The sequence below is a fragment of the Lathamus discolor genome, chromosome 5 (genome assembly GCF_037157495.1).
Source record: "Lathamus discolor isolate bLatDis1 chromosome 5, bLatDis1.hap1, whole genome shotgun sequence".
NCBI lineage: Eukaryota > Metazoa > Chordata > Aves > Psittaciformes > Psittacidae > Lathamus > Lathamus discolor.
Window position 1 is genome coordinate 16,200,841 of NC_088888.1, and position 26,874 is coordinate 16,227,714.

The 26,874-nt window shown below is 53.7% G+C and overlaps 3 protein-coding genes across 3 annotated transcripts; all 3 read right to left on the bottom strand.

Moving 5' to 3' along the window:
- Positions 1 to 1,115: 1,115 nt before the first annotated feature.
- LOC136014716 (SUN domain-containing protein 3-like) lies at positions 1,116 to 6,457 on the bottom strand. The gene is made up of 9 exons (XM_065679666.1): positions 6,330 to 6,457; positions 5,879 to 5,969; positions 5,407 to 5,495; positions 4,257 to 4,428; positions 3,801 to 3,885; positions 3,308 to 3,423; positions 2,552 to 2,719; positions 1,954 to 2,040; positions 1,116 to 1,250 (listed from the first exon to the last, which is right to left on the bottom strand). The coding sequence occupies exons 1-9, from the start codon at positions 6,455 to 6,457 to the stop codon at positions 1,116 to 1,118; spliced, it is 1,071 nt and encodes a 356-aa protein (XP_065535738.1).
- Positions 6,458 to 10,600: 4,143 nt separating this feature from the next.
- Positions 10,601 to 15,936, bottom strand: LOC136014718 (SUN domain-containing protein 3-like). Its single transcript, XM_065679667.1, has 9 exons — positions 15,809 to 15,936; positions 15,358 to 15,448; positions 14,886 to 14,974; positions 13,736 to 13,907; positions 13,280 to 13,364; positions 12,788 to 12,903; positions 12,037 to 12,204; positions 11,439 to 11,525; positions 10,601 to 10,735 (listed from the first exon to the last, which is right to left on the bottom strand). The coding sequence occupies exons 1-9, from the start codon at positions 15,934 to 15,936 to the stop codon at positions 10,601 to 10,603; spliced, it is 1,071 nt and encodes a 356-aa protein (XP_065535739.1).
- A 4,144-nt stretch (positions 15,937 to 20,080) lies between these two features.
- Positions 20,081 to 24,919, bottom strand: LOC136014719 (SUN domain-containing protein 3-like). The gene is made up of 8 exons (XM_065679668.1): positions 24,833 to 24,919; positions 24,361 to 24,449; positions 23,211 to 23,382; positions 22,755 to 22,839; positions 22,263 to 22,378; positions 21,517 to 21,684; positions 20,919 to 21,005; positions 20,081 to 20,215 (listed from the first exon to the last, which is right to left on the bottom strand). The coding sequence occupies exons 1-8, from the start codon at positions 24,917 to 24,919 to the stop codon at positions 20,081 to 20,083; spliced, it is 939 nt and encodes a 312-aa protein (XP_065535740.1).
- Between the last annotated feature and the right edge of the window lie 1,955 nt (positions 24,920 to 26,874).

Genomic DNA, 26,874 nt, shown 5'->3' on the forward strand with positions numbered 1-26,874 from the left:
CCAGTCGTCGGGAACTTCACCTGACTGCCATGATTTTTCAAACATGATGGCCACTGGCTTAGCAACTTCACTCGCCAGCTCCTTCAGGACCCGCGGGTGGATTCCATCAGGTCCCACGGGCTTGTGCGCGTTCAGATTTTTAAGATGGTCTCGAACCAGATCCTCTCCTACAGTGGGCCCAAGGTCTTCGTTCTCACAGTCCCTGCGTCTACCTTCTAAGACCTGGCTGGTGTGGTCAGAGCCTTTGCCAGTGAAGACCGAGGCAAAGAAGTCATTCAGAACCTCAGCCTTCTCCAAATCCTGTGTAACCAGTTCAGTAGAACAGTTAGGATTGGAAAGGACCTTAAGATCATCCAGTTCTAACCCCCTGAAAACAGGGATGTCTCGCACTGGACCATGTCACCCACGGCTCTGTCCAACCTGGTCTTGAACACTGCCAGGGATGGGGCATTTACCACTTGTCTGGGCAACCTGAGGGTCCCTGGTGCCATTTTCGGTCCCCAGAGGGCATTCCGGAGGCCCTGGGGGGATTTTGGGATCCATGGGCTGTATTTTGGTCTTCCCTAGGGGTTATTTTGGCATCAAAAGGATTTGGGGGATCCCTGGGTGTAAATTTTGGGGACCCTAAGGCCCATCTGGGGGGTCCCTGACGGGTATATTGGGGTCCCTGGGCCATTTTGGGTCCCCAAAGGACATTTTAGGAGTACTTGAGCTGGCATTTGGAGGTCCCTGGACTATATTTTGGGGACCCAGGGACTATTTTGGGGGTCAGAAATATATTGGGGGGGGGTGGGGGTGGGGGTGTGTGTCTTTAAGGGTAAAGGTTGGGGTTCCCTATTGCCCGTTTTGGAGTCCTTGGAAGCCTTTTTTTACTTGAACTGCACACACATTCAGTGTGTTTAATCCTCCAAAGTAATGCATCTGCAGGAAACAGTTTAGTCCTTTATTGACATCACCTCTCCCTCCAGGGAAGTCTCCGGTAAGCTTGTGGGCGGAGAGAAGCACAGCAGTTCTCTTAGCCCTTAACATCCCAGGCAAAACACTCAGTGACAATCAAGGAGCTTTGTTATCACAGGCAAAACACTCAATGACAATCAAGGAACTTTGTTGTCAGATCAAAGTGCCACCTTCCCCTCGTTGCTGGCAGGATCACCGTGCACCCTGAACCGATATATACAGGTGTAGTCCGGGTGGCCCCAGTTGCTCAGCACTTGCAGCAGGATGTAATTCACAAACCCAGAGTGCTCGTTCTGAAAGGAGGAGAAGAGATGAGTTGTCTTTTCCTCGCTGGCATTCAACTACTGACACAGCGCTGCAGCATTCAACTACTGACAGAGCGCTGCAGCAATGGACTTGCTCAACACCTGACTGCCCTGGGAGGGTTGTGGCCAAGACATTCTTCCACTGCTCTACCTCATTTAGCCGTAAGAACAGGAAAGGAACAAGCATCTCCCTGAAATTGTAGTGAATCAATTGGCAATGACTTCTAGCCTACTTTGGGGCACATGCTTCCCCTGTCAGAAGACCCCGTGGTATCCCTATCATGCCTCATTGCCTTCTCTAGAAAGCCATGGCACAGAATGGCCTCCCTGTCTAGCTGGCCTCGGTACTAGGAACAACAGCATCCTCAGAAAGCCCCGTATTTCTAGTCTTTAATGAGCAGGCCAGCAGCAGTGTATCCTGAGTGGACGTGGCCACCTGTAGGCACCTGGAGTCCAGACAGCCAAGCTGATTTCAGCTTCAGCAGCGGTGGCTGTCAGCGCTGAAGTGTAAACCCAAAAGTGAAGGAGAATGGCATTCCAGGCATATGCCATTAGGAGGTTACAGCAGAAGGAGGGACCGCATGGCACACGCCATTCTCCAGAATGCTGCCTTGAGCCCTTTGGCACGGAAGCTTCTCCCCAGCAAACTGTATTGCTCCCTCTCCGTTCTCCTCCCACTCCGTCCCCCTACCTTTAGCTGAAAGGTCTGAGTGGGATTCAGTGGTGCCAGGAAAACAAACTGTCCCAGGAACTGCTCCTCCTGTTCTTCCGTCACCCCCTAGAGAAAGATGGGGTGGAGAAAACATGAGTGCCCTGGTCCACCATGGGAAGACTTAACTTCTGGTGGTGAAGTCCTGATTTATTTCATCGACATAATCCGAGGAAGATCATCACAAGGAAAAGACGAGAAGCTGAAGCTAGCCAGCTTGCTGCCACACTTGCCTACTTAACGAGCGTAGGCTGTAAGAAAAGGAGCAGACATTCCCAGGGTAATGATCCCTGAGGATCACCAGTGCTCACTGGCGTTGGGAGCCAAGAAGGTCCAAGGGGCAGACACTGTGCCAGCTCATTTTCCCTGTGGCTCCTGGAGCACAGCCTTGGCCCAGAAGCTTCCTTTTGCGTGGTATATTGGATAAAAGAGGAATCCAACGGAAAGGGAGCAACTCCAAGGAGCCTGTTTCTTCTGCAAGGCAAGAGGGAGCCGCAGGCCTCCGGGTTCTGACCCGTATTCACCCCCTGCTTAGAAATGCTGAGCAACCCTCTGCCCCCCACTCCGAGAAATCACTTACGTAGACAGCAAAGTCCTTTGGAGCACTGGAGATACCGTCTCCATGGAGCGCTGGCCCTGAGACATGGTCCAGGGTGACTGCTCTGGGAATGACTGGCACAGAGAGCTTGATGAAGACGTGTCCCTGACTTCCATGGAAGGGCCAGCAGTTTCCTAGATGATTTTCCTTCTGAAAGGAGAAGAAGAAACTACGTTCACATGGAGAAGAGTGACCCGGCTTCCGTTTCTGCCAGGAGCATCACGGAGTAAGAACTGATCTGGCACATCAGGTCTGCTCTGAACTGCATCCTTGGGTCAGACCCTGCCAGTACCAAACAGAGCAGCAGTTGTGAGAATCCCCGTGTCACAAGACCCCTTCAGCACTGCAGAAGCACTGTGAAGGCAGGCAGCTGGGTGTGTTCCCATGATCAGTGCCAGGAGGGCTTGCCAACACAGAGTGGGGCCCTCCAGCAGTGCAGGCTCTCAGCCATGCTGACAGTTTGCAGAGGGACGAGGAAGACAAAGGCTGCAGGACCAAGCCTGCCTGCTAGAAGCTCAAACGGAGGACCTGAGGCAGTCTGGGAGAGGAAATACTCAGCAGGGAGACAGTGAGCGGGTCCATACAAGAATGTGACAGGAAAAGAAAGCAAACATAAGGGTAAAGGCAACTCTCAGCAGCACGTTTGCATCCCGCCGTCGTCGTGTCCCGTCCCGTCCCGTCCCGTCCCGTCCCGTCCCGCCCCCCCCACTTTGTTTTCCAGTTTCTTGGTGCTCCTACCTCAAGAATAAGCTCAGGAGATCTCACATAATCCATCACTGTCAGGGAAAACAGGCTGATTTTATACGCCGTATTCCGGTAGGATGGACTTGTGTATTCAGGAATGACAGCAGCCCCTGGAAATTAAAACATGAGCAGGATCATTGAGCAATGTCAGGAGGAATATTGCACTGTTCACTTGAGAAATGCTTTTTAGTAGTCCTCCATCTCCTGCCGGGGGATTCCCCTCTTTCTTCCTGGCGTGACCCCTCCCGAACACAGAGCAGGGACTCATCAATCTGTGGTAATGTCAGCTGGGATGTCGGCTAGGCTTTCTGCTCTTCAGATGGAGTCCAGCCGCTCCCAGAGTCTGTCAGTGGGTACGTTTTTAGGGCACTAGGTGGCCCTTGACTTCTTGCCCTTCCTCTCCTACCGCTGAGCCTGTTCCAAGGCCCATCTTGTCAGTGTGCACAGGAAGCACTTTGGAACCAGTCTGTGTACAATGGCACAGCACCTGATGATTTGAGGGCATAATCAGTCATTGGGACTTGGTTTTCTTCCAGCTTCTCCACGACTTGATTGATGATCTCTTGAACAGCCTGGGGAAGAGAACAAAGGCAAGCGCCTGTTAGCAGGAGAAGGAATGGGACAATCATCTCCCCTGCAAGGCCAGCCAAGGGGAAGGGGGACGAGGTTCAACTCAGCTGTGAGGAACGCCCAGATTGCGTGGAAACCTCCCAGCCTTGCTCTACTCTGAGGAAGGTATAAGTAAAGCAACTGTAACTGCCATCGCGGCGCTCTCTTCCCCCATACAGAAGTGTGGAGCAAGAGGAAAGGAAGTGTGGCCATGCACAGCACTTGTTCCAGCCACACCAGCCTTTTGGCTAGCCAGGACAGGGAACTGTAGAAGGATAAAGGCTGCAGGGAGGAAAGAAACCTCTGAGTAGAGCCTTCTGCAGCATGCCCTTACCGATCCAGAGAAGCCTGGGAGCTTAGACTGCTTCAAGGCTTCATGGAGAGCACGCTCAGTGACATCCTTGAGGCTCCAGTGCAGGTGATAGAACTCTTCCTGCAGCTTCTGGAGCTGTTCTTTGAGGGTCTGGGTTCTACTCAGCGCTTCTCCTATGTCGTTCCCTGCTGGCCTAGAAAAGCAAGGAACAGAGACTGTAACTGTTGTGGCTGGCCTCTCGAACACCATGGGGGTGTGAGCAAGGTAAGAAGCCTGGCTCTGAATGACTGGCAGGGCAGGCATGTCTTAAGCAGCTGGGAGAGGTAGTTCCAAAGTGCTTAGAGTTTCAGGCTGAGAAGCAGCTTCCTGGCTGCCCGGGAACATTTGGGGAAACTGAGGAACATCTCCAGTGTGCCCAAAGCCGCCACGTTCCCTATTACACGTGCCAATGTCTTACGAAAGCCAGGCAAGAGCAGATCTCAAGGGGAACAGGTGGTATTCCCGATAGAAAATACTAAGTGCAACAGCTCAGACATAAAGAAGGAAAGCTGCAAGACACACAGAGGGCAAGGGAAGGTGGCTGCTGCTGCCAGGTGGTTCCTCTCCACAACATCTCTCTCCCCTGCTTTGCTGTAAACAGCCCGGGACAAGCAAAAGGGAGACGGATGGGTGGCCCCAGTCCTCTAGTGGATGTGGGGAGCTATAGGTGACCATTTGACAGACACGAAGAAAGGGCAATGGGAGAAGGTCAGGAAGCTGTGCTAGGTGAAGCCTCTGTGAGGCAGGACAGAAGCAATGTCCTGCTGAGGCCCAGGGGCAGAGCTCCTCTACATCACCATCAAGTCAAGAGGAAATAATCTGTACCTCCAAGTCTTGTGGTCCCATCCAGAGGGGAGGAAACACCCCTGGAACAACAATGAAGGGAACAGTCATCACAAACTGCAACAGACCAGTGCTTTGCTGGAACCTATGCAGGCCCAAAAATGCCTCATAATTCTTTTTATCAGCTGTGTGCAGTGGCTGTGGAGACACTGATGCTCGGTCCAACTGACCTTCACCTGTATGACCCGCCAGGATGACTACTGTTCCCAGCCCTAGCCACAGCGTTTTACTGAGTGGTACTTTATGTCCTGGTAAAACCAGTCTCGATCTGAAGAAACCTGAACGTCACCTGCTGTTGGGGATGCCAAATGTAGGAGGAGATGAAGGCTGCAGCCCTCGAGAGGCCTTCTTCACCCAGCAGTCCCACGTGGTGAACGCCTGTAAGACACACACCAAAACTCTCCTTACACTTAGGACTTGGTCTAAGGCTGGGTTATGCCTCAGCTTCCCTTTCCCCGGCTCTCCCAGGTGCCATAGTTGTTTCTCCTCTTGTAGTCTTCGCAACAGGTTGTGAAAGAGGGCTCCACAGTACACAGCTATTCCTTCCCACGGAACATGCTCCTTGTCCCGCAGAAGCTTGTCAGGGGCCAGGGGAGGTTAGCCACTGCCCCTCCATCGCCTTAAGAGAACTGGCTGAGCCCTTCCTTGCCTCCACACCCATTCCTCTGAAGCAGGGGGGACTGGCACACCCCTCTCAGTTCTTCCTACTCTTTGCTGGGCTACTCTGGTCAGAGCACATGGAGCCCTATGTCCTAAAGCACCATCCTCAGGTCCCAGTTCCAACGAGACTCACCAAACAAGAACAGGCGGATGAGCAGCACCAGGGGCACTGTCTTCAGAGCCTTCATTTTCCTACGGAGCAGCAAAGAGGGAAAGGATAGTGAAGCTGGTGGCACCCACGCCGTTCAGCAGCAGACCTGAGAGCAGCAGTAGGGATGGCAGGTCTTGAACCTAGCATTCCTGGTGTCAGGGTTGCCTTGGTCCTGCATAAGCTCATCAGTGGCTGAGCTGTCAGCAACAGCACCAGCGCGCCATCTGGTACAACAGCGACTGGCACTGTTTGGTTAGTGACGAAGGGCTCTGGCTTAACTCCGGAATAGAAGAAGGAGTTGCAACAAAAGCTGTGACCATAATTCATGTCCGTGGGGGTAGAGGGGGTTCAGCCTATACCCTGACAGCTCAAGAGCTCACGAGGCAGGCGGGGGTTTGTACCTCCCCTTCAGCAGCATTTCTTTAGCAGCCAGGCTATCACTGGCCCTTTTCTTTGCGTAACTGCAGGCAAATGCAGACTGGGTGAAGATGGAGGGAGGGATGAATGTAAAAGCACGCTGGGAATCCATGTGGAACTAAGGATATTCCAAGGAAACCTCTTGCGGGCTAGTCCAACGTGCCGTGAAGCCTGATCTGCCGAGAGACAGCACACACCGCTCTGGAAGACGGAGGGTCCTCCCGCTTGTTCTAACAGGCTCAGAGCATGCACTTTGTTAAAAATAAACAGTCCTCTTATGTTCTTCCAAGAACCGGGAGGGCTCAGGGTCATAACCCATTCTGCAGAGGCTTCAAACATACCCTTTCAGAACTTGGACCCACCACGACTTTCTCTCTTTATGCACTGAGGTGTGGGCAACAGGCATCCTGCTTGCTCAGGAGCAAACCAACCACTGTGCTGTCTGCTCGCTCAAGAGCTGGAGTGTCTTGACACAGGGACAACCCTGGTCTTCCACCCCCCTGTGTCTGCCTCAACGCCAACAGTGCTTTGTGACGTCAGTGGCACTAGGCAACGTCACAACAGAAAGGCAGCACTGTGTTTGGAGGCAAAGTCCAACATGGGCGGGAGCACGCTTTGCTCCTCTGCACGAGGGAGAACATCCTCCAACACCGGCCTGTATCCTCCCATCAGAGGTGGCAGCTCTTTGCATTCCCACTTTGCCCCAGGACAGCAAGGAGCTCTGGCTCTGTACCCTGAGCATGCTTTGCGATACCCAAACTCTGGGTATTAACTGGTACAGAGCTGCACAATGACAACATTACCATCACTGTCACAGGGTCTCTGTTCACAGCAGCTACGAAGGCCCTTTGGAAAGGCTCCCAAGCATGTTGCTGTCTCTGAAGAGGACCTGCTGCTGACCTGTGCCCAGTGTTAGCAGCAGAGCCCTCCGGCCACCAATGTTTCTGTGCCACTGCAGCACCTCGGCCCTGGCTCCATCAATAAAGCTGAAACGATCACACGGGGGGGGTGTGTTTCCCTGGTGTCCCTGCGCGCTGGCTGCACGTCCCCTGGTGTCGTGTCCCATGGGTGGGTGCTTCTGTCTGCTGGGGAGGATTTGTCCCCAGCAACCACCTCCAGGGATGAAGACGCCACAGCCTGCTTGCTCCCGTGCTGGATGTGAGCCCCAGCTCTACATCCCAGCCCACTTCCACATCCCTTCCTGCACAAGCAGCTCATGCTCCAGAAGGGCTCGCATCAGCTCTGGGCTATTTTCACACACGGGCACTTTGAGGTAGCTTCCTGCCCATGGTTTGAATGCAGAAACATCACTCAGCACAGCCACTGTATTTTGGGGGCACATTTTCTATCGCACCTTTGGCCTTTCCCTCTTCCTTTTGTCTTCAGAGAGCTCCCCAAGGCGTGTGGGTGCGAGGAGCGCATCCACGCTCCTCGGCTGCGCTCTGTGACACTGGAAAGGGGAGGAATGCAGCTGGCTCGACGTCTCCAGGGCCCGCAGTGCCACTCGCAGCATCCAGTCCACGTGGTCAGCGCCAAAAGCCGCCCCTCAGGCCGCCGCCCTGCCTCGGGGCCGCAGCTCCCCGCTGAAGGGCGCAACCCGGAAGCGCAGCTCCTTGCCTGGCAGCGCCCTCCCAGGTGGCTGTCAGTGGGCCCAGTACAGACAGTCACCTTTGAGGAGGTGGGCAAGGCAGCCACTCAGAGGAAACAGCGCCTCAGGGAAGGGCGGGCCATAGGGGAACTGGCGGTCCTCACACACTTGTTTCCAGGAGGTAGAATCATAGAATCACAGAATAGTTAGGGTTGGAAAGGACCTTAAGATCATGTAGTGCCAACCCTCCTTCCATGGCCAGGGACACCTCACACTAAACCATGTCACCCACGGCTTCGTCCAGCCTGGCCTTGAGCACCGCCAGGTGTGGAGCATTCACAGCTTCCCTGGGCAACCTGTTTCAGTGCCTCACCAGCCTAACAGGAAAAAACTTCCTCCTTAGATCCAATCTAAACTTCCCCTGTTTAAGTTTGAACCCGTTACCCCTTGTCCTGTCACTACAGTCCCTGACGAAGAGTCCCTCCCCAGTGTCCCTAGAGGCCCCCTTCAGATACTGGAAGGCTGCTATGAGGTTTCCACGCAGCCTTCTCTTCTCCAGGCTGAACAGCCCCAGCTTCCTCAGCCTCTCTTCATACGGGAGGTGCTCCAGTCCCCTGATGATCCTCGTGGCCCTCCTCTGGACTTGTTCCAACAGTTTCATGTCCTTTTCATGTTGAGGACACCAGAACTGCACACAATACTCCAGGTGAGGTCTCACAAGAGCAGAGTAGAGGGGCAGGATCACCTCCTTCGACCTGCTGGTCACGTTCCTTTTGATGCAGCCCAGGATACGGTTGGCTTTCTGGGCTGCGAGCGCACACTGCCGGCTCATGTTCCTTGCCTCAGTGACCAGCACCCCCAAGTCCTTCTCCGCAGGGCTGCTCTGAATCTCTTCTTTGCCCAGCCTGTAGCTGTGCCTGGGATTGCTCCGACCCACGTGTAGGACCTTGCACTTGTCGTGGTTGAACTTCATAAGGTTGGTATCAGCCCACCTCACAAGTGCGTCAAGGTCCCTGTGGATGGCATTCTTTCCCTCGTGCTCAATCCCACTGTCCATGTCAGTGACGAAGATATTAAACAAGACCGGTCCCAACACCGATCCCTGAGGGACACCACTCGTTACCGGTCTCCAGCCGGACATCGAGCCATTGACCACAACTCTTTGTGTGTGGCCATCCAGCCAGTTCTTTCTCCACCGAGTGGTCCATCCATCAAATTGATATCTCTCCAATTTAGAGACAAGGGTGTCATGTGGGACTGTGTCAAACGCTTTGCACAAGTCCAGGTAGATGACATCAATTGCTTTACCCTTGTCCATCAATTCAATAGCCCCATCATAGAAGGCCACCAAGTTGGTCAGGCAGGATTTCCCCTTAGTGAAGCCATGCTGGCTGTCACCAAGCACCTTGTTGTTTTTCGTGTGCCTTAGCATGCCTTCCAGGAGAATGTGCTCCAAGATTTTGCCAGGCACAGAGGTGAGACTGTCTGGTCTGTAATTCCCCGGGTCTTCCATTTTCCCCTTCTGGAAAATGGGGTTTATGTTTCCCTTTTCCCAGTCGTCGGGAACTTCACCTGACTGCCATGATTTTTCAAACATGATGGCCACTGGCTTAGCAACTTCACTCGCCAGCTCCTTCAGGACCCGCGGGTGGATTCCATCAGGTCCCACGGGCTTGTGCGCGTTCAGATTTTTAAGATGGTCTCGAACCAGATCCTCTCCTACAGTGGGCCCAAGGTCTTCGTTCTCACAGTCCCTGCGTCTACCTTCTAAGACCTGGCTGGTGTGGTCAGAGCCTTTGCCAGTGAAGACCGAGGCAAAGAAGTCATTCAGAACCTCAGCCTTCTCCAAATCCTGTGTAACCAGTTCAGTAGAACAGTTAGGATTGGAAAGGACCTTAAGATCATCCAGTTCTAACCCCCTGAAAACAGGGATGTCTCGCACTGGACCATGTCACCCACGGCTCTGTCCAACCTGGTCTTGAACACTGCCAGGGATGGGGCATTTACCACTTGTCTGGGCAACCTGAGGGTCCCTGGTGCCATTTTCGGTCCCCAGAGGGCATTCCGGAGGCCCTGGGGGGATTTTGGGATCCATGGGCTGTATTTTGGTCTTCCCTAGGGGTTATTTTGGCATCAAAAGGATTTGGGGGATCCCTGGGTGTAAATTTTGGGGACCCTAAGGCCCATCTGGGGGGTCCCTGACGGGTATATTGGGGTCCCTGGGCCATTTTGGGTCCCCAAAGGACATTTTAGGAGTACTTGAGCTGGCATTTGGAGGTCCCTGGACTATATTTTGGGGACCCAGGGACTATTTTGGGGGTCAGAAATATATTGGGGGGGGGTGGGGGTGGGGGTGTGTGTCTTTAAGGGTAAAGGTTGGGGTTCCCTATTGCCCGTTTTGGAGTCCTTGGAAGCCTTTTTTTACTTGAACTGCACACACATTCAGTGTGTTTAATCCTCCAAAGTAATGCATCTGCGGGAAACAGTTTAGTCCTTTATTGACATCACCTCTCCCTCCAGGGAAGTCTCCGGTAAGCTTGTGGGCGGAGAGAAGCACAGCAGTTCTCTTAGCCCTTAACATCCCAGGCAAAACACTCAGTGACAATCAAGGAGCTTTGTTATCACAGGCAAAACACTCAATGACAATCAAGGAACTTTGTTGTCAGATCAAAGTGCCACCTTCCCCTCGTTGCTGGCAGGATCACCGTGCACCCTGAACCGATATATGCAGGTGTAGTCCGGGTGGCCCCAGTTGCTCAGCACTTGCAGCAGGATGTAATTCACAAACCCAGAGTGCTCGTTCTGAAAGGAGGAGAAGAGATGAGTTGTCTTTTCCTCGCTGGCATTCAACTACTGACACAGCGCTGCAGCATTCAACTACTGACAGAGCGCTGCAGCAATGGACTTGCTCAACACCTGACTGCCCTGGGAGGGTTGTGGCCAAGACATTCTTCCACTGCTCTACCTCATTTAGCCGTAAGAACAGGAAAGGAACAAGCATCTCCCTGAAATTGTAGTGAATCAATTGGCAATGACTTCTAGCCTACTTTGGGGCACATGCTTCCCCTGTCAGAAGACCCCGTGGTATCCCTATCATGCCTCATTGCCTTCTCTAGAAAGCCATGGCACAGAATGGCCTCCCTGTCTAGCTGGCCTCGGTACTAGGAACAACAGCATCCTCAGAAAGCCCCGTATTTCTAGTCTTTAATGAGCAGGCCAGCGGCAGTGTATCCTGAGTGGACGTGGGCACCTGTAGGCACTTGGAGTCCAGACAGCCAAGCTGATTTCAGCTTCAGCAGCGGTGGCTGTCAGCGCTGAAGTGTAAACCCAAAAGTGAAGGAGAATGGCATTCCAGGCATATGCCATTAGGAGGTTACAGCAGAAGGAGGGACCGCATGGCACACGCCATTCTCCAGAATGCTGCCTTGAGCCCTTTGGCACGGAAGCTTCTCCCCAGCAAACTGTATTGCTCCCTCTCCGTTCTCCTCCCACTCCGTCCCCCTACCTTTAGCTGAAAGGTCTGAGTGGGATTCAGTGGTGCCAGGAAAACAAACTGTCCCAGGAACTGCTCCTCCTGTTCTTCCGTCACCCCCTAGAGAAAGATGGGGTGGAGAAAACATGAGTGCCCTGGTCCACCATGGGAAGACTTAACTTCTGGTGGTGAAGTCCTGATTTATTTCATCGACATAATCCGAGGAAGATCATCACAAGGAAAAGACGAGAAGCTGAAGCTAGCCAGCATGCTGCCACACTTGCCTACTTAACGAGCGTAGGCTGTAAGAAAAGGAGCAGACATTCCCAGGGTAATGATCCCTGAGGATCACCAGTGCTCACTGGCGTTGGGAGCCAAGAAGGTCCAAGGGGCAGACACTGTGCCAGCTCATTTTCCCTGTGGCTCCTGGAGCACAGCCTTGGCCCAGAAGCTTCCTTTTGCGTGGTATATTGGATAAAAGAGGAATCCAACGGAAAGGGAGCAACTCCAAGGAGCCTGTTTCTTCTGCAAGGCAAGAGGGAGCCGCAGGCCTCCGGGTTCTGACCCGTATTCACCCCCTGCTTAGAAATGCTGAGCAACCCTCTGCCCCCCACTCCGAGAAATCACTTACGTAGACAGCAAAGTCCTTTGGAGCACTGGAGATACCGTCTCCATGGAGCGCTGGCCCTGAGACATGGTCCAGGGTGACTGCTCTGGGAATGACTGGCACAGAGAGCTTGATGAAGACGTGTCCCTGACTTCCATGGAAGGGCCAGCAGTTTCCTAGATGATTTTCCTTCTGAAAGGAGAAGAAGAAACTACGTTCACATGGAGAAGAGTGACCCGGCTTCCGTTTCTGCCAGGAGCATCACGGAGTAAGAACTGATCTGGCACATCAGGTCTGCTCTGAACTGCATCCTTGGGTCAGACCCTGCCAGTACCAAACAGAGCAGCAGTTGTGAGAATCCCCGTGTCACAAGACCCCTTCAGCACTGCAGAAGCACTGTGAAGGCAGGCAGCTGGGTGTGTTCCCATGATCAGTGCCAGGAGGGCTTGCCAACACAGAGTGGGGCCCTCCAGCAGTGCAGGCTCTCAGCCATGCTGACAGTTTGCAGAGGGACGAGGAAGACAAAGGCTGCAGGACCAAGCCTGCCTGCTAGAAGCTCAAACGGAGGACCTGAGGCAGTCTGGGAGAGGAAATACTCAGCAGGGAGACAGTGAGTGGGTCCATACAAGAATGTGACAGGAAAAGAAAGCAAACATAAGGGTAAAGGCAACTCTCAGCAGCACGTTTGCATCCCGCCGTCGTCGTGTCCCGTCCCGTCCCGTCCCGTCCCGTCCCGCCCCCCCCACTTTGTTTTCCTGTTTCTTGGTGCTGCTACCTCAAGAATAAGCTCAGGAGATCTCACATAATCCATCACTGTCAGGGAAAACAGGCTGATTTTATACGCCGTATTCCGGTAGGATGGACTTGTGTATTCAGGAATGACAGCAGCCCCTGGAAATTAAAACATGAGCAGGATCATTGAGCAATGTCAGGAGGAATATTGCACTGTTCACTTGAGAAATGCTTTTTAGTATCCTCCATCTCCTGCCGGGGGATTCCCCTCTTTCTTCCTGGCGTGACCCCTCCCGAACACAGAGCAGGGACTCATCAATCTGTGGTAATGTCAGCTGGGATGTCGGCTAGGCTTTCTGCTCTTCAGATGGAGTCCAGCCGCTCCCAGAGTCTGTCAGTGGGTACGTTTTTAGGGCACTAGGTGGCCCTTGACTTCTTGCCCTTCCTCTCCTACTGCTGAGCCTGTTCCAAGGCCCATCTTGTCAGTGTGCACAGGAAGCACTTTGGAACCGGTCTGTGTACAATGGCACAGCACCTGATGATTTGAGGGCATAATCAGTCATTGGGACTTGGTTTTCTTCCAGCTTCTCCACGACTTGATTGATGATCTCTTGAACAGCCTGGGGAAGAGAACAAAGGCAAGCGCCTGTTAGCAGGAGAAGGAATGGGACAATCATCTCCCCTGCAAGGCCAGCCAAGGGGAAGGGGGACGAGGTTCAACTCAGCTGTGAGGAACGCCCAGATTGCGTGGAAACCTCCCAGCCTTGCTCTACTCTGAGGAAGGTATAAGTAAAGCAACTGTAACTGCCATCGCGGCGCTCTCTTCCCCCATACAGAAGTGTGGAGCAAGAGGAAAGGAAGTGTGGCCATGCACAGCACTTGTTCCAGCCACACCAGCCTTTTGGCTAGCCAGGACAGGGAACTGTAGAAGGATAAAGGCTGCAGGGAGGAAAGAAACCTCTGAGTAGAGCCTTCTGCAGCATGCCCTTACCGATCCAGAGAAGCCTGGGAGCTTAGACTGCTTCAAGGCTTCATGGAGAGCACGCTCAGTGACATCCTTGAGGCTCCAGTGCAGGTGATAGAACTCTTCCTGCAGCTTCTGGAGCTGTTCTTTGAGGGTCTGGGTTCTACTCAGCGCTTCTCCTATGTCGTTCCCTGCTGGCCTAGAAAAGCAAGGAACAGAGACTGTAACTGTTGTGGCTGGCCTCTCGAACACCATGGGGGTGTGAGCAAGGTAAGAAGCCTGGCTCTGAATGACTGGCAGGGCAGGCATGTCTTAAGCAGCTGGGAGAGGTAGTTCCAAAGTGCTTAGAGTTTCAGGCTGAGAAGCAGCTTCCTGGCTGCCCGGGAACATTTGGGGAAACTGAGGAACATCTCCAGTGTGCCCAAAGCCGCCACGTTCCCTATTACACGTGCCAATGTCTTACGAAAGCCAGGCAAGAGCAGATCTCAAGGGGAACAGGTGGTATTCCCGATAGAAAATACTAAGTGCAACAGCTCAGACATAAAGAAGGAAAGCTGCAAGACACACAGAGGGCAAGGGAAGGTGGCTGCTGCTGCCAGGTGGTTCCTCTCCACAACATCTCTCTCCCCTGCTTTGCTGTAAACAGCCCGGGACAAGCAAAAGGGAGACGGATGGGTGGCCCCAGTCCTCTAGTGGATGTGGGGAGCTATAGGTGACCATTTGACAGACACGAAGAAAGGGCAATGGGAGAAGGTCAGGAAGCTGTGCTAGGTGAAGCCTCTGTGAGGCAGGACAGAAGCAATGTCCTGCTGAGGCCCAGGGGCAGAGCTCCTCTACATCACCATCAAGTCAAGAGGAAATAATCTGTACCTCCAAGTCTTGTGGTCCCATCCAGAGGGGAGGAAACACCCCTGGAACAACAATGAAGGGAACAGTCATCACAAACTGCAACAGACCAGTGCTTTGCTGGAACCTATGCAGGCCCAAAAATGCCTCATAATTCTTTTTATCAGCTGTGTGCAGTGGCTGTGGAGACACTGATGCTCGGTCCAACTGACCTTCACCTGTATGACCCGCCAGGATGACTACTGTTCCCAGCCCTAGCCACAGCGTTTTACTGAGTGGTACTTTATGTCCTGGTAAAACCAGTCTCGATCTGAAGAAACCTGAACGTCACCTGCTGTTGGGGATGCCAAATGTAGGAGGAGATGAAGGCTGCAGCCCTCGAGAGGCCTTCTTCACCCAGCAGTCCCACGTGGTGAACGCCTGTAAGACACACACCAAAACTCTCCTTACACTTAGGACTTGGTCTAAGGCTGGGTTATGCCTCAGCTTCCCTTTCCCCGGCTCTCCCAGGTGCCATAGTTGTTTCTCCTCTTGTAGTCTTCGCAACAGGTTGTGAAAGAGGGCTCCACAGTACACAGCTATTCCTTCCCATGGAACATGCTCCTTGTCCCGCAGAAGCTTGTCAGGGGCCAGGGGAGGTTAGCCACTGCCCCTCCATCGCCTTAAGAGAACTGGCTGAGCCCTTCCTTGCCTCCACACCCATTCCTCTGAAGCAGGGGGGACTGGCACACCCCTCTCAGTTCTTCCTACTCTTTGCTGGGCTACTCTGGTCAGAGCACATGGAGCCCTATGTCCTAAAGCACCATCCTCAGGTCCCAGTTCCAACGAGACTCACCAAACAAGAACAGGCGGATGAGCAGCACCAGGGGCACTGTCTTCAGAGCCTTCATTTTCCTACGGAGCAGCAAAGAGGAAAAGGATGGTGAAGCTGGTGGCACCCACGCCGTTCAGCAGCAGACCTGAGAGCAGCAGTAGGGATGGCAGGTCTTGAACCTAGCATTCCTGGTGTCAGGGTTGCCTTGGTCCTGCATAAGCTCATCAGTGGCTGAGCTGTCAGCAACAGCACCAGCGCGCCATCTGGTACAACAGCGACTGGCACTGTTTGGTTAGTGACGAAGGGCTCTGGCTTAACTCCGGAATAGAAGAAGGAGTTGCAACAAAAGCTGTGACCATAATTCATGTCCGTGGGGGTAGAGGGGGTTCAGCCTATACCCTGACAGCTCAAGAGCTCACGAGGCAGGCGGGGGTTTGTACCTCCCCTTCAGCAGCATTTCTTTAGCAGCCAGGCTATCACTGGCCCTTTTCTTTGCGTAACTGCAGGCAAATGCAGACTGGGTGAAGATGGAGGGAGGGATGAATGTAAAAGCACGCTGGGAATCCATGTGGAACTAAGGATATTCCAAGGAAACCTCTTGCGGGCTAGTCCAACGTGCCGTGAAGCCTGATCTGCCGAGAGACAGCACACACCGCTCTGGAAGACGGAGGGTCCTCCCGCTTGTTCTAACAGGCTCACAGCATGCACTTTGTTAAAAATAAACAGTCCTCTTATGTTCTTCCAAGAACCGGGAGGGCTCAGGGTCATAACCCATTCTGCAGAGGCTTCAAACATACCCTTTCAGAACTTGGACCCACCACGACTTTCTCTCTTTATGCACTGAGGTGTGGGCAACAGGCATCCTGCTTGCTCAGGAGCAAACCAACCACTGTGCTGTCTGCTCGCTCAAGAGCTGGAGTGTCTTGACACAGGGACAACCCTGGTCTTCCACCCCCCTGTGTCTGCCTCAACGCCAACAGTGCTTTGTGACGTCAGTGGCACTAGGCAACGTCACAACAGAAAGGCAGCACTGTGTTTGGAGGCAAAGTCCAACATGGGCGGGAGCACGCTTTGCTCCTCTGCACGAGGGAGAACATCCTCCAACACCGGCCTGTATCCTCCCATCAGAGGTGGCAGCTCTTTGCATTCCCACTTTGCCCCAGGACAGCAAGGAGCTCTGGCTCTGTACCCTGAGCATGCTTTGCGATACCCAAACTCTGGGTATTAACTGGTACAGAGCTGCACAATGACAACATTACCATCACTGTCACAGGGTCTCTGTTCACAGCAGCTACGAAGGCCCTTTGGAAAGGCTCCCAAGCATGTTGCTGTCTCTGAAGAGGACCTGCTGCTGACCTGTGCCCAGTGTTAGCAGCAGAGCCCTCCGGCCACCAATGTTTCTGTGCCACTGCAGCACCTCGGCCCTGGCTCCATCAATAAAGCTGAAACGATCACACGGGGGGGGGTGTGTTTCCCTGGTGTCCCTGCGCGCTGGCTGCACGTCCCCTGGTGTCGTGTCCCATGGGTGGGTGCTTCTGTCTGCTGGGGAGGATTTGTCCCCAGCAACCACCTCCAGGGATGAAGACGCCACAGCCTGCTTGCTCCCGTGCTGGATGTGAGCCCCAGCTCTACATCCCAGCCCACTTCCACATCCCTTCCTGCACAAGCAGCTCATGCTCCAGAAGGGCTCGCATCAGCTCTGGGCTATTTTCACACACGGGCACTTTGAGGTAGCTTCCTGCCCATGGTTTGAATGCAGAAACATCACTCAGCACAGCCACTGTATTTTGGGGGCACATTTTCTATCGCACCTTTGGCCTTTCCCTCTTCCTTTTGTCTTCAGAGAGCTCCCCAAGGCGTGTGGGTGCGAGGAGCGCATCCACGCTCCTCGGCTGCGCTCTGTGACACTGGAAAGGGGAGGAATGCAGCTGGCTCGACGTCTCCAGGGCCCGCAGTGCCACTCGCAGCATCCAGTCCACGTGGTCAGCGCCAAAAGCCGCCCCTCAGGCCGCCGCCCTGCCTCGGGGCCGCAGCTCCCCGCTGAAGGGCGCAACCCGGAAGCGCAGCTCCTTGCCTGGCAGCGCCCTCCCAGGTGGCTGTCAGTGGGCCCAGTACAGACAGTCACCTTTGAGGAGGTGGGCAAGGCAGCCACTCAGAGGAAACAGCGCCTCAGGGAAGGGCGGGCCATAGGGGAACCGGCGGTCCTCACACACTTGTTTCCAGGAGGTAGAATCATAGAATCACAGAATAGTTAGGGTTGGAAAGGACCTTAAGATCATGTAGTGCCAACCCTCCTTCCATGGCCAGGGACACCTCACACTAAACCATGTCACCCACGGCTTCGTCCAGCCTGGCCTTGAGCACCGCCAGGTGTGGAGCATTCACAGCTTCCCTGGGCAACCTGTTTCAGTGCCTCACCAGCCTAACAGGAAAAAACTTCCTCCTTAGATCCAATCTAAACTTCCCCTGTTTAAGTTTGAACCCGTTACCCCTTGTCCTGTCACTACAGTCCCTGACGAAGAGTCCCTCCCCAGTGTCCCTAGAGGCCCCCTTCAGATACTGGAAGGCTGCTATGAGGTTTCCACGCAGCCTTCTCTTCTCCAGGCTGAACAGCCCCAGCTTCCTCAGCCTCTCTTCATACGGGAGGTGCTCCAGTCCCCTGATGATCCTCGTGGCCCTCCTCTGGACTTGTTCCAACAGTTTCATGTCCTTTTCATGTTGAGGACACCAGAACTGCACACAATACTCCAGGTGAGGTCTCACAGGAGCAGAGTAGAGGGGCAGGATCACCTCCTTCGACCTGCTGGTCACGTTCCTTTTGATGCAGCCCAGGATACGGTTGGCTTTCTGGGCTGCGAGCGCACACTGCCGGCTCATGTTCCTTGCCTCAGTGACCAGCACCCCCAAGTCCTTCTCCGCAGGGCTGCTCTGAATCTCTTCTTTGCCCAGCCTGTAGCTGTGCCTGGGATTGCTCCGACCCACGTGTAGGACCTTGCACTTGTCGTGGTTGAACTTCATAAGGTTGGTATCAGCCCACCTCACAAGTGCGTCAAGGTCCCTGTGGATGGCATTCTTTCCCTCGTGCTCAATCCCACTGTCCATGTCAGTGACGAAGATATTAAACAAGACCGGTCCCAACACCGATCCCTGAGGGACACCACTCGTTACCGGTCTCCAGCCGGACATCGAGCCATTGACCACAACTCTTTGTGTGTGGCCATCCAGCCAGTTCTTTCTCCACCGAGTGGTCCATCCATCAAATTGATATCTCTCCAATTTAGAGACAAGGGTGTCATGTGGGACTGTGTCAAACGCTTTGCACAAGTCCAGGTAGATGACATCAATTGCTTTACCCTTGTCCATCAATTCAATAGCCCCATCATAGAAGGCCACCAAGTTGGTCAGGCAGGATTTCCCCTTAGTGAAGCCATGCTGGCTGTCACCAAGCACCTTGTTGTTTTTCGTGTGCCTTAGCATGCCTTCCAGGAGAATGTGCTCCAAGATTTTGCCAGGCACAGAGGTGAGACTGTCTGGTCTGTAATTCCCCGGGTCTTCCATTTTCCCCTTCTGGAAAATGGGGTTTATGTTTCCCTTTTCCCAGTCGTCGGGAACTTCACCTGACTGCCATGATTTTTCAAACATGATGGCCACTGGCTTAGCAACTTCACTCGCCAGCTCCTTCAGGACCCGCGGGTGGATTCCATCAGGTCCCACGGGCTTGTGCGCGTTCAGATTTTTAAGATGGTCTCGAACCAGATCCTCTCCTACAGTGGGCCCAAGGTCTTCGTTCTCACAGTCCCTGCGTCTACCTTCTAAGACCTGGCTGGTGTGGTCAGAGCCTTTGCCAGTGAAGACCGAGGCAAAGAAGTCATTCAGAACCTCAGCCTTCTCCAAATCCTGTGTAACCAGTTCAGTAGAACAGTTAGGATTGGAAAGGACCTTAAGATCATCCAGTTCTAACCCCCTGAAAACAGGGATGTCTCGCACTGGACCATGTCACCCACGGCTCTGTCCAACCTGGTCTTGAACACTGCCAGGGATGGGGCATTTACCACTTGTCTGGGCAACCTGAGGGTCCCTGGTGCCATTTTCGGTCCCCAGAGGGCATTCCGGAGGCCCTGGGGGGATTTTGGGATCCATGGGCTGTATTTTGGTCTTCCCTAGGGGTTATTTTGGCATCAAAAGGATTTGGGGGATCCCTGGGTGTAAATTTTGGGGACCCTAAGGCCCATCTGGGGGGTCCCTGACGGGTATATTGGGGTCCCTGGGCCATTTTGGGTCCCCAAAGGACATTTTAGGAGTACTTGAGCTGGCATTTGGAGGTCCCTGGACTATATTTTGGGGACCCAGGGACTATTTTGGGGGTCAGAAATATATTGGGGGGGGGTGGGGGTGGGGGTGTGTGTCTTTAAGGGTAAAGGTTGGGGTTCCCTATTGCCCGTTTTGGAGTCCTTGGAAGCCTTTTTTTACTTGAACTGCACACACATTCAGTGTGTTTAATCCTCCAAAGTAATGCATCTGCGGGAAACAGTTTAGTCCTTTATTGACATCACCTCTCCCTCCAGGGAAGTCTCCGGTAAGCTTGTGGGCGGAGAGAAGCACAGCAGTTCTCTTAGCCCTTAACATCCCAGGCAAAACACTCAGTGACAATCAAGGAGCTTTGTTATCACAGGCAAAACACTCAATGACAATCAAGGAACTTTGTTGTCAGATCAAAGTGCCACCTTCCCCTCGTTGCTGGCAGGATCACCGTGCACCCTGAACCGATATATGCAGGTGTAGTCCGGGTGGCCCCAGTTGCTCAGCACTTGCAGCAGGATGTAATTCACAAACCCAGAGTGCTCGTTCTGAAAGGAGGAGAAGAGATGAGTTGTCTTTTCCTCGCTGGCATTCAACTACTGACACAGCGCTGCAGCATTCAACTACTGACAGAGCGCTGCAGCAATGGACTTGCTCAACACCTGACTGCCCTGGGAGGGTTGTGGCCAAGACATTCTTCCACTGCTCTACCTCATTTAGCCGTAAGAACAGGAAAGGAACAAGCATCTCCCTGAAATTGTAGTGAATCAATTGGCAATGACTTCTAGCCTACTTTGGGGCACATGCTTCCCCTGTCAGAAGACCCCGTGGTATCCCTATCATGCCTCATTGCCTTCTCTAGAAAGCCATGGCACAGAATGGCCTCCCTGTCTAGCTGGCCTCGGTACTAGGAACAACAGCATCCTCAGAAAGCCCCGTATTTCTAGTCTTTAATGAGCAGGCCAGCGGCAGTGTATCCTGAGTGGACGTGGCCACCTGTAGGCACCTGGAGTCCAGACAGCCAAGCTGATTTCAGCTTCAGCAGCGGTGGCTGTCAGCGCTGAAGTGTAAACCCAAAAGTGAAGGAGAATGGCATTCCAGGCATATGCCATTAGGAGGTTACAGCAGAAGGAGGGACCGCATGGCACACGCCATTCTCCAGAATGCTGCCTTGAGCCCTTTGGCACGGAAGCTTCTCCCCAGCAAACTGTATTGCTCCCTCTCCGTTCTCCTCCCACTCCGTCCCCCTACCTTTAGCTGAAAGGTCTGAGTGGGATTCAGTGGTGCCAGGAAAACAAACTGTCCCAGGAACTGCTCCTCCTGTTCTTCCGTCACCCCCTAGAGAAAGATGGGGTGGAGAAAACATGAGTGCCCTGGTCCACCATGGGAAGACTTAACTTCTGGTGGTGAAGTCCTGATTTATTTCATCGACATAATCCGAGGAAGATCATCACAAGGAAAAGACGAGAAGCTGAAGCTAGCCAGCTTGCTGCCACACTTGCCTACTTAACGAGCGTAGGCTGTAAGAAAAGGAGCAGACATTCCCAGGGTAATGATCCCTGAGGATCACCAGTGCTCACTGGCGTTGGGAGCCAAGAAGGTCCAAGGGGCAGACACTGTGCCAGCTCATTTTCCCTGTGGCTCCTGGAGCACAGCCTTGGCCCAGAAGCTTCCTTTTGCGTGGTATATTGGATAAAAGAGGAATCCAACGGAAAGGGAGCAACTCCAAGGAGCCTGTTTCTTCTGCAAGGCAAGAGGGAGCCGCAGGCCTCCGGGTTCTGACCCGTATTCACCCCCTGCTTAGAAATGCTGAGCAACCCTCTGCCCCCCACTCCGAGAAATCACTTACGTAGACAGCAAAGTCCTTTGGAGCACTGGAGATACCGTCTCCATGGAGCGCTGGCCCTGAGACATGGTCCAGGGTGACTGCTCTGGGAATGACTGGCACAGAGAGCTTGATGAAGACGTGTCCCTGACTTCCATGGAAGGGCCAGCAGTTTCCTAGATGATTTTCCTTCTGAAAGGAGAAGAAGAAACTACGTTCACATGGAGAAGAGTGACCCGGCTTCCGTTTCTGCTAGGAGCATCACGGAGTAAGAACTGATCTGGCACATCAGGTCTGCTCTGAACTGCATCCTTGGGTCAGACCCTGCCAGTACCAAACAGAGCAGCAGTTGTGAGAATCCCCGTGTCACAAGACCCCTTCAGCACTGCAGAAGCACTGTGAAGGCAGGCAGCTGGGTGTGTTCCCATGATCAGTGCCAGGAGGGCTTGCCAACACAGAGTGGGGCCCTCCAGCAGTGCAGGCTCTCAGCCATGCTGACAGTTTGCAGAGGGACGAGGAAGACAAAGGCTGCAGGACCAAGCCTGCCTGCTAGAAGCTCAAACGGAGGACCTGAGGCAGTCTGGGAGAGGAAATACTCAGCAGGGAGACAGTGAGCGGGTCCATACAAGAATGTGACAGGAAAAGAAAGCAAACATAAGGGTAAAGGCAACTCTCAGCAGCACGTTTGCATCCCGCCGTCGTCGTGTCCCGTCCCGTCCCGTCCCGTCCCGCCCCCCCCACTTTGTTTTCCAGTTTCTTGGTGCTCCTACCTCAAGAATAAGCTCAGGAGATCTCACATAATCCATCACTGTCAGGGAAAACAGGCTGATTTTATACGCCGTATTCCGGTAGGATGGACTTGTGTATTCAGGAATGACAGCAGCCCCTGGAAATTAAAACATGAGCAGGATCATTGAGCAATGTCAGGAGGAATATTGCACTGTTCACTTGAGAAATGCTTTTTAGTATCCTCCATCTCCTGCCGGGGGATTCCCCTCTTTCTTCCTGGCGTGACCCCTCCCGAACACAGAGCAGGGACTCATCAATCTGTGGTAATGTCAGCTGGGATGTCGGCTAGGCTTTCTGCTCTTCAGATGGAGTCCAGCCGCTCCCAGAGTCTGTCAGTGGGTACGTTTTTAGGGCACTAGGTGGCCCTTGACTTCTTGCCCTTCCTCTCCTACCGCTGAGCCTGTTCCAAGGCCCATCTTGTCAGTGTGCACAGGAAGCACTTTGGAACCAGTCTGTGTACAATGGCACAGCACCTGATGATTTGAGGGCATAATCAGTCATTGGGACTTGGTTTTCTTCCAGCTTCTCCACGACTTGATTGATGATCTCTTGAACAGCCTGGGGAAGAGAACAAAGGCAAGCGCCTGTTAGCAGGAGAAGGAATGGGACAATCATCTCCCCTGCAAGGCCAGCCAAGGGGAAGGGGGACGAGGTTCAACTCAGCTGTGAGGAACGCCCAGATTGCGTGGAAACCTCCCAGCCTTGCTCTACTCTGAGGAAGGTATAAGTAAAGCAACTGTAACTGCCATCGCGGCGCTCTCTTCCCCCATACAGAAGTGTGGAGCAAGAGGAAAGGAAGTGTGGCCATGCACAGCACTTGTTCCAGCCACACCAGCCTTTTGGCTAGCCAGGACAGGGAACTGTAGAAGGATAAAGGCTGCAGGGAGGAAAGAAACCTCTGAGTAGAGCCTTCTGCAGCATGCCCTTACCGATCCAGAGAAGCCTGGGAGCTTAGACTGCTTCAAGGCTTCATGGAGAGCACGCTCAGTGACATCCTTGAGGCTCCAGTGCAGGTGATAGAACTCTTCCTGCAGCTTCTGGAGCTGTTCTTTGAGGGTCTGGGTTCTACTCAGCGCTTCTCCTATGTCGTTCCCTGCTGGCCTAGAAAAGCAAGGAACAGAGACTGTAACTGTTGTGGCTGGCCTCTCGAACACCATGGGGGTGTGAGCAAGGTAAGAAGCCTGGCTCTGAATGACTGGCAGGGCAGGCATGTCTTAAGCAGCTGGGAGAGGTAGTTCCAAAGTGCTTAGAGTTTCAGGCTGAGAAGCAGCTTCCTGGCTGCCCGGGAACATTTGGGGAAACTGAGGAACATCTCCAGTGTGCCCAAAGCCGCCACGTTCCCTATTACACGTGCCAATGTCTTACGAAAGCCAGGCAAGAGCAGATCTCAAGGGGAACAGGTGGTATTCCCGATAGAAAATACTAAGTGCAACAGCTCAGACATAAAGAAGGAAAGCTGCAAGACACACAGAGGGCAAGGGAAGGTGGCTGCTGCTGCCAGGTGGTTCCTCTCCACAACATCTCTCTCCCCTGCTTTGCTGTAAACAGCCCGGGACAAGCAAAAGGGAGACGGATGGGTGGCCCCAGTCCTCTAGTGGATGTGGGGAGCTATAGGTGACCATTTGACAGACACGAAGAAAGGGCAATGGGAGAAGGTCAGGAAGCTGTGCTAGGTGAAGCCTCTGTGAGGCAGGACAGAAGCAATGTCCTGCTGAGGCCCAGGGGCAGAGCTCCTCTACATCACCATCAAGTCAAGAGGAAATAATCTGTACCTCCAAGTCTTGTGGTCCCATCCAGAGGGGAGGAAACACCCCTGGAACAACAATGAAGGGAACAGTCATCACAAACTGCAACAGACCAGTGCTTTGCTGGAACCTATGCAGGCCCAAAAATGCCTCATAATTCTTTTTATCAGCTGTGTGCAGTGGCTGTGGAGACACTGATGCTCGGTCCAACTGACCTTCACCTGTATGACCCGCCAGGATGACTACTGTTCCCAGCCCTAGCCACAGCGTTTTACTGAGTGGTACTTTATGTCCTGGTAAAACCAGTCTCGATCTGAAGAAACCTGAACGTCACCTGCTGTTGGGGATGCCAAATGTAGGAGGAGATGAAGGCTGCAGCCCTCGAGAGGCCTTCTTCACCCAGCAGTCCCACGTGGTGAACGCCTGTAAGACACACACCAAAACTCTCCTTACACTTAGGACTTGGTCTAAGGCTGGGTTATGCCTCAGCTTCCCTTTCCCCGGCTCTCCCAGGTGCCATAGTTGTTTCTCCTCTTGTAGTCTTCGCAACAGGTTGTGAAAGAGGGCTCCACAGTACACAGCTATTCCTTCCCACGGAACATGCTCCTTGTCCCGCAGAAGCTTGTCAGGGGCCAGGGGAGGTTAGCCACTGCCCCTCCATCGCCTTAAGAGAACTGGCTGAGCCCTTCCTTGCCTCCACACCCATTCCTCTGAAGCAGGGGGGACTGGCACACCCCTCTCAGTTCTTCCTACTCTTTGCTGGGCTACTCTGGTCAGAGCACATGGAGCCCTATGTCCTAAAGCACCATCCTCAGGTCCCAGTTCCAACGAGACTCACCAAACAAGAACAGGCGGATGAGCAGCACCAGGGGCACTGTCTTCAGAGCCTTCATTTTCCTACGGAGCAGCAAAGAGGAAAAGGATGGTGAAGCTGGTGGCACCCACGCCGTTCAGCAGCAGACCTGAGAGCAGCAGTAGGGATGGCAGGTCTTGAACCTAGCATTCCTGGTGTCAGGGTTGCCTTGGTCCTGCATAAGCTCATCAGTGGCTGAGCTGTCAGCAACAGCACCAGCGCGCCATCTGGTACAACAGCGACTGGCACTGTTTGGTTAGTGACGAAGGGCTCTGGCTTAACTCCGGAATAGAAGAAGGAGTTGCAACAAAAGCTGTGACCATAATTCATGTCCGTGGGGGTAGAGGGGGTTCAGCCTATACCCTGACAGCTCAAGAGCTCACGAGGCAGGCGGGGGTTTGTACCTCCCCTTCAGCAGCATTTCTTTAGCAGCCAGGCTATCACTGGCCCTTTTCTTTGTGTAACTGCAGGCAAATGCAGACTGGGTGAAGATGGAGGGAGGGATGAATGTAAAAGCACGCTGGGAATCCATGTGGAACTAAGGATATTCCAAGGAAACCTCTTGCGGGCTAGTCCAACGTGCCGTGAAGCCTGATCTGCCGAGAGACAGCACACACCGCTCTGGAAGACGGAGGGTCCTCCCGCTTGTTCTAACAGGCTCACAGCATGCACTTTGTTAAAAATAAACAGTCCTCTTATGTTCTTCCAAGAACCGGGAGGGCTCAGGGTCATAACCCATTCTGCAGAGGCTTCAAACATACCCTTTCAGAACTTGGACCCACCACGACTTTCTCTCTTTATGCACTGAGGTGTGGGCAACAGGCATCCTGCTTGCTCAGGAGCAAACCAACCACTGTGCTGTCTGCTCGCTCAAGAGCTGGAGTGTCTTGACACAGGGACAACCCTGGTCTTCCACCCCCCTGTGTCTGCCTCAACGCCAACAGTGCTTTGTGACGTCAGTGGCACTAGGCAACGTCACAACAGAAAGGCAGCACTGTGTTTGGAGGCAAAGTCCAACATGGGCGGGAGCACGCTTTGCTCCTCTGCACGAGGGAGAACATCCTCCAACACCGGCCTGTATCCTCCCATCAGAGGTGGCAGCTCTTTGCATTCCCACTTTGCCCCAGGACAGCAAGGAGCTCTGGCTCTGTACCCTGAGCATGCTTTGCGATACCCAAACTCTGGGTATTAACTGGTACAGAGCTGCACAATGACAACATTACCATCACTGTCACAGGGTCTCTGTTCACAGCAGCTACGAAGGCCCTTTGGAAAGGCTCCCAAGCATGTTGCTGTCTCTGAAGAGGACCTGCTGCTGACCTGTGCCCAGTGTTAGCAGCAGAGCCCTCCGGCCACCAATGTTTCTGTGCCACTGCAGCACCTCGGCCCTGGCTCCATCAATAAAGCTGAAACGATCACACGGGGGGGGTGTGTTTCCCTGGTGTCCCTGCGCGCTGGCTGCACGTCCCCTGGTGTCGTGTCCCATGGGTGGGTGCTTCTGTCTGCTGGGGAGGATTTGTCCCCAGCAACCACCTCCAGGGATGAAGACGCCACAGCCTGCTTGCTCCCGTGCTGGATGTGAGCCCCAGCTCTACATCCCAGCCCACTTCCACATCCCTTCCTGTACAAGCAGCTCATGCTCCAGAAGGGCTCGCATCAGCTCTGGGCTATTTTCACACACGGGCACTTTGAGGTAGCTTCCTGCCCATGGTTTGAATGCAGAAACATCACTCAGCACAGCCACTGTATTTTGGGGGCACATTTTCTATCGCACCTTTGGCCTTTCCCTCTTCCTTTTGTCTTCAGAGAGCTCCCCAAGGCGTGTGGGTGCGAGGAGCGCATCCACGCTCCTCGGCTGCGCTCTGTGACACTGGAAAGGGGAGGAATGCAGCTGGCTCGACGTCTCCAGGGCCCGCAGTGCCACTCGCAGCATCCAGTCCACGTGGTCAGCGCCAAAAGCCGCCCCTCAGGCCGCCGCCCTGCCTCGGGGCCGCA

Excerpts from the sequence above, each read along its gene's own strand:
- LOC136014716 (XM_065679666.1), bottom strand. The coding sequence starts at position 6,457 with ATGGATTCCCAGCGTGCTTTTACATTCATCCCTCCCTCCATCTTCACC. Across the intron at positions 3,886-4,256 it reads TCCCAGGCTTCTCTGGATCG|GCTGTTCAAGAGATCATCAA; the intron begins GTAAGGGCATGC and ends TCTCTTCCCCAG. Across the intron at positions 3,424-3,800 it reads TTATGCCCTCAAATCATCAG|GGGCTGCTGTCATTCCTGAA; the intron begins GTGCTGTGCCAT and ends TTTAATTTCCAG.
- LOC136014718 (XM_065679667.1), bottom strand. The coding sequence starts at position 15,936 with ATGGATTCCCAGCGTGCTTTTACATTCATCCCTCCCTCCATCTTCACC. Across the intron at positions 15,449-15,808 it reads GAAATGCTGCTGAAGGGGAG|GAAAATGAAGGCTCTGAAGA; the intron begins GTACAAACCCCC and ends GCTGCTCCGTAG. Across the intron at positions 14,975-15,357 it reads GGAACTGGGACCTGAGGATG|GCGTTCACCACGTGGGACTG; the intron begins GTGCTTTAGGAC and ends TGTGTCTTACAG.
- LOC136014719 (XM_065679668.1), bottom strand. The coding sequence starts at position 24,919 with ATGAAGGCTCTGAAGACAGTGCCCCTGGTGCTGCTCATCCGCCTGTTC. Across the intron at positions 24,450-24,832 it reads GGAACTGGGACCTGAGGATG|GCGTTCACCACGTGGGACTG; the intron begins GTGCTTTAGGAC and ends TGTGTCTTACAG. Across the intron at positions 22,379-22,754 it reads TTATGCCCTCAAATCATCAG|GGGCTGCTGTCATTCCTGAA; the intron begins GTGCTGTGCCAT and ends TTTAATTTCCAG.